General features: G+C 36.8%; 1 protein-coding gene across 1 annotated transcript; it reads right to left on the bottom strand.

Moving 5' to 3' along the window:
* Nucleotides 1–1,184: 1,184 nt before the first annotated feature.
* On the bottom strand, nt 1,185–5,236 carry gpr78b (G protein-coupled receptor 78b; the record flags this gene model as incomplete). The annotated part of the gene is made up of 3 exons (XM_081354639.1): nt 1,185–1,422; nt 4,353–4,466; nt 4,569–5,236. 3 exons carry the CDS (start codon nt 5,234–5,236, stop codon nt 1,185–1,187), a joined length of 1,020 nt encoding a protein of 339 aa, XP_081210765.1.
* Between the last annotated feature and the right edge of the window lie 1,054 nt (nt 5,237–6,290).

Here is a 6,290-nt window from a genome sequence, read left to right as displayed (position 1 = left end):
GGTCGAAAAAGAGCCCCAACCCCCCCACCATTACACCGTGCATACACCAGGGTAGAAAATGAATGTGGGCTCAGGGCAGAAATACCACCAAAATGAATAAAAATGCCCCCAAAATTCGAGATATATAGGGCAAAAAATGTCCCTGTATGAGTTCTTGCAGGATAGTGTGCTGTTTTCTGGAAAACAACAGTTCAATAAATCAATTAATATTGTGTGGCTTTCATTTTAGACTTAAAACATCTGTTTTTGCTTTATTTCATCAACGAATAATTCCACATTGCCATTGCTTGTTTCTGAGCAACACAGTGATGTTTCGTTACTGAATCAATCCACATTTTTTGAGAATCCGTCTAATGAATGACTCAATGACTCACTCACAAAGACAGTCATGTGCATTGTCCTTGAATGAATTAGCCATTTTGAACAATTCGATTGACTAAATGATTCACTCACTCGTCAAGACAATGAATTGCCGCTATCTACGGGCAGTTTTAGTTTCATTTATTTTTTTTCCCATAATTTCATTTTTTTATATATATTAATATCTCCTGCTTGAGGCTGATCAAATCATATATGCGGTCCACCATGCTGCAAGAAAGAACAAACTTGCCCAGATATCAATTGAACACAACGTTATGAGATCACTGGATAATAAGGATAAACTTGTCAGAGCTTTTGAAGGTCTCATTGGAAAGCCAAGTTCTTAATGTCAAAATTGGAATAGGCCTAAATGTTAAATATTTTCTCTTGATGTAGATTATTCGTATTCATATTGTATTAACTCCTATTAAATCACTTATCTAATCGATGTTCTCTTGATTTTATTTCTTTGCTCTCACTGCCTTTTAATTACTCTGTCCAAGGTGCTTGCTGAGGGGCTGATAGAGTGATGAAGATTGAATGTTGATTTTGTTTTTAGATAGTGGATAGTGGTAGATAGAATGCGTTTAAAAATAGACTAAGAGTGAAATGAGTTAACATTGTTAAATATAACAGAGATAATAAAGTAATTGCAGTCGCATTGCGTATAATAGTTGTATGTCTTTTTTGAGGGCTCCAACTGTTTGAAACTGGCTGCCAAATTGCAAAGGCCGCCAACTGTGACCACACAGTCCTATTCTTTCACACACACATACACACACACAAACACCTTTAACAGGCTTTTCCTGTTTGTGCAAGTGACATTAGCTGATCCTCTGAAGACTGTAGTCATTCTCTGTGTCCATAGAGCTGCTGTGTCCAGAGGATGGGTTTAAATCACGCTTCAACAGGCGATTGGCCACTGTTATCAAGACCTTCTTGTACTGCTGTCGCAGGAGGGAGTAGACGAAGGGATCTGAAGCTGCCTTGCTGTATGTTAAACACTTGCTGACAATACCCCAGTGTCGGTTGACATCCACAAAGGGAAGCAGCTCAGTCAACCTGTGAAACAGAGGCAAAGCCATTATTAACATAATGACAGCATCTAGACAAGAACCACACAAACACACAACTCAGTATTAATTTACCATGACTGTTTAAGCAGTAAATATATATTTTTTGTGTAAAACACATGCAAAACTTATTATGGTCTTTTATATAATGATAAACTTAATAGGCATTAATCCGTTAGATAACTTCCCTTAAGTTATCTAACGGAATAATACCTATTAAGTTTTTCATTTTATAAAAGACCATAATAAGTTTTGCATGTGTTTCTCACTCAAAATATAACTTTCAAAGAATCTACTGATAAACAGCAATATTTATTCAGTCCTTAAAAGTAACATGTTAGTTGTTCTGAAAATTACTTTTTACAAACATTTTTTTTTTTTAAACAACTATTCATTCTCATGTGAGAAATGAGTAGCTTCCAATGGACAATTTTGGCTATTTATATTGGAAAATACTATTCTATAAATGCAATGCATAATGGTAAAATGTAAAAATGCTTATATTAAGTGTAACTTTGAAAATATGAAACATAAATAGGTCCTTTATATACAAATATAAAACTAAATAATAATTATAAAATAATGAATAATAAAATGCTGTTATTGTTGTAGTATAATCATTGTTTCGTTTTTACTCTGTCAAAAGATAACAACAAAAATAAAAATCAGTTCTGCTATCCTGTGGTTAACGAAATGACATTATATGTAGTTTCGTAGTTTAGTAGGTGCAGTGGCGGATTTAGCAAATTGGGGGCCCAAGGCGAAGGTATGTATGGGCCCCCCATCCGATCTTTAAAGGTGCAATGTGTCATATTTCTGAGGATCTATTGACAGAAATGCAATATAAGATCCATAACTATGTTTTCAGTGGTGTATAAAGACCTTACTTAATGAACCGTTATGTTCTTATTACCTTAGAATGAGTCATTTATATCTACATAACCGCGGGAACCCCCTTCTATGAAGATCGACTTATTGTGACGTCTAAAAATCACACACTGCACCTTTAAAAGAGAGCGAAATCTTTTTTTTACAGACTGAATGGTGAATAGGCAGGTAAAGGTTGGAGAGGAGAAATAAAACTTCCCCTTTAAACCTTGCATACACGTATTCACTCCTAAACAGAAACGTTACAATGTTTACATGGTACAATTTCTGGTAAGCTCTGTTTTTTTTTTTTTTTTTTTTTTTTGCTTGACAAATTTCACCATTTCGATTCAATTCTTGTGATTTGATTCAATATTGACTCATTTGGATACATATTAGGTACACAAGATAGGCGTTAATTTTTCTCAAGAAAAAAAAACTCACATAATGCTGTGAACATACAGAGAGCCATATCAGCTGGTATTATTTAAGGTTAAAAATAACTAAAATTAAACAATGCTTTTTTATTATAATTAAATTATAAGTAAACAATATACTAAATAAATAATATAGTAGGCCTACACATAGGCCCTATTTAGCTAAATACTCTTTATATCTTATTTTTCTAGTCAACTAACATGCTATAGCCTATATTATGGTAACTAAGTGGATTTCCTGAGGAACGTTAGGCTAAATGTTATGTGACGATTGTTCTCCAGCTGTTTTACCTCTTTCCGCGGTTGAAACACTGATTGGTCGATATTATGAATAAGGAATACATTTTGGTAAGTTATTACCGAAGATGATCAGTTCACGTGCCTCTAGGGATCGGTCACGTCACATTACAAGCTCCAAACGGTATTTATTATTTCGTAATAGAATTGACAGAATCTGAGACCTGAGATTTTTCATATCATAAGTAATTTAAACTGCTCTGTTTTGTCTGTCGGTCTCCATGTCCTCTTTGCTTCACGATCTTTCTGTGCGTTGGACGTTTGTTGTTCCTAGCCATAAAAAAGTTTGTCATCTTTGGCAGCTTTCCCAAATAGCCTACTTACAGTATCTGAGTCTTTTTTTCTTTTATTTGAGACGCTTGGGTAACTTCGAAACTTTTCATTTTCACGTTTAGACTCATCTTGCTCTGTTTGTGTATTTCCTGTATCGTTGTTGTCATTGTCAGCGGGCATCACAAAAAAGTTTGTTACCTTATTCTGCAATTTTTCCTCCTTTTTTCAGCACCGCTTGTGTAGCTTCGCTTCATTTTTACTCTACTCTGTACACTCTGTCAATCACTTCTTTTTCTCTGTCAGTTTTTTGTCGCAATACAGCCTTGTCACTTTCGCAGATGCGTGAGATAATGGAATAGTCCAATGTAGTGAGGTGGGGGGCCCCCTCCTTTCTGCGACTAATGATTTGATGCCATTTTTCGCAAATGGAGATTTAGAAATATATAATTTGCGAAAATTAAAAAAAAAAAAATTAAAAAAAAAAACGTAAGCATAAATTAATGGGGCATTTTGGGGGCCCCTATGTAGCTTGGGGCCCAAGGCAATTGCCGACCTTTGCCTAATGGTAAAGTCCGCCCCTGAGTAGGTGTTACAGACACAGCAGTTTTACAGCAAAAAACATGTTTTATTTTATTTATTTATTTTAGATCAGGTGAGCTTTCAAGATCATTAGCGAATCCCTCTCTAGAGACGAAAAGTGATTGTGTTCTGTCACCTCTGGCGCACAAGAGCTATTCTTGGAAACATTTTTTTTCTTGTCTGGTTAGCGTCATCTCACGAGTCACGACTCAATTAAATAACGCCATTTCGAGGCACTTTTTTTACTTTTCAAGAGTAAAACATTTCTACAAGGAAGCAATTAAGATCATAATGGACAATTGAACGTATACTGAACGCTGCAAACCGCTTCGTTGCGTCCCTCATCAGCCTCCCTATATATTCAGATCTCTGTATCATACTGTCTGATAAACAACCCCTCCCAGATTAAAGTGTTTGTACCAAGTGGTTTGTAAAATGTTAAGCTTTTAAATAATAAGCGGCATACCTTGTAATAACATAAGGGGCGAAACAGATGATGAAAGATCCAATGAAAATGCTGATCTTCTTAGTAGCGCGCTGTTTTCTCCTCTTTTGTTCTGAAAGACAGCGCTGCTTAACACTATACAAAAGAGTTTTACAAAATATTAATGACATATGATCCAATGGGAAACCTGGTAAAACATCCCAATGATGCTTACTAAGAATAAATGGTCATAAATACCTTGGATGAATATCTACCAGTAAGAAGAGGGTCTGCATGGTTATAATGTCAATCCTCTTGCAGTGAAAGCGTGCAACTTTTAACACCTTTAAGTATGTAATGCACAAAATCAGAAGCGAGAGCATAAAGCTGGTGGCATGAAAGACAATGGTGAACACAGTAAACTTAATCCGTGTCCTCTCCTCGCTCAAATGCAACGTGCAGGATGCGTAAATCGGACTGTAGTCAAACCATGAGAAAAACACCGGGATGAGAGAGAACGTGAACGAGTGAAGCCAAGAATAACACACCATGACCAACGCGTCCTGGTAGCGCATTTTGCTAGAGTAACTCAGAGGGAAAACTACGGCGATCCAGCGGTCTATACTGAGGGCTGCCATGCTTAGCATGCTATTGGCTATCAGAAAGGTCTCCAGAAAGCTCAGCGTGCCACAGAGACAGTCTCCAAAAGGTTGCTGGTGCTTTACAATCCCAATTAAAGTGGACGGCATGTTCAGGACAGAAATCAGTATGTTGCAAAACGACAAGTTCATTGTGAACACCCCTGGCACCTGTCGGCGTATTTCGCTGCTGTGGATGAAACATAGCAACACCAGTAAGTTCGACAACAAAGAAACAATCGCAACCACAACGATTAACAAAGCTAACAGAATTTCCGCAAAGTCCATTTCTCACTTCAGAAGTCCCCTTGCCATAGATTTGCCCCAGTTGGTGATGAATGTTATCAGCTCCATGATTCTTCTGAGACAAAATAATTACGTTTACCTAATAAGTCACATTAGGCTCAACACGCGCGCGCTGTCCAGAGTGCTGAACCTAGTAGCGCATGCACATTTCCCTCTTAAAAAAAGAAAAAGAAATATGTAAAAGAAAAGAAAAGAAGAAGAAGAAAAAAACATTTCTAAAGACAATATATTTTATGACGAAGTTAAAACCATTCTCTGTCCATCGTGATAGAGGCGTTCAGTCCTGCGCGTTTTAACGCTTGTGTTGGTGAAGCTCATGGACACAGTAAACTTACGCTTGGCTCATGCGCACAAGGGCCGCGACGGTGGGAGGCCGTTTTGTACAAATACTGAAGAAAAAAAATACTTAAACGCAACAACAAGATTTAAAAGAATAGCCTACATCCTAAACAACATAGGCTATGTCGCAATTGTTTATCTATATCCCCGCCAAATACAAATTGACTTTTGGGAGGGGGTTCTTAAATGTATCTAGGCCTATTCATTTTACATACGTTTCAACAGCGTTTTATTTAGTTATTTATTTAGATTTTTTTTTTTTTTTTTTTTTTTTTTTTAGTTAGAGCGCACAGATACATTATCGCCTAAAAACTCTTAAAACTACATTTCGTGACACAACAACAGTATTATTTTTTTAATATGGTGGATTTGCTCGATCGCCATGGCAAGCTGCAAGCCGAGTAATACCAACAGTGAAACGGTTAGAGTGCTGTTACAGGGTGAATATCACACGACTGGAACAGATTTCGCGTTATGCTTCGCCAGGTCCACGATTCCTGATAACTATATCTCGTTTCCCAAAAATGCACTTAACATTGTGTGTTCTTTCTAAAGTTTAAGGGTAAAACGAAGTTCGAAAAACGTGACCAGCATACTTTTGGTTAACATCCGACACCACCCACACTGCTGAGAGCGATGTTTAGATGAATATGTAAATATGTGCTGCATGCTTTTTTCTCAAAAACAAAATAAACAC

The sequence above is a fragment of the Scardinius erythrophthalmus genome, assembly GCF_964197995.2.
Source record: "Scardinius erythrophthalmus genome assembly, chromosome: 2".
In the NCBI taxonomy this organism is placed as follows: Eukaryota; Metazoa; Chordata; class Actinopteri; order Cypriniformes; family Leuciscidae; genus Scardinius; species Scardinius erythrophthalmus.
Note: the sequence above shows the minus strand (reverse complement) of the source record. Positions and strands in the feature narration are given on the sequence as shown.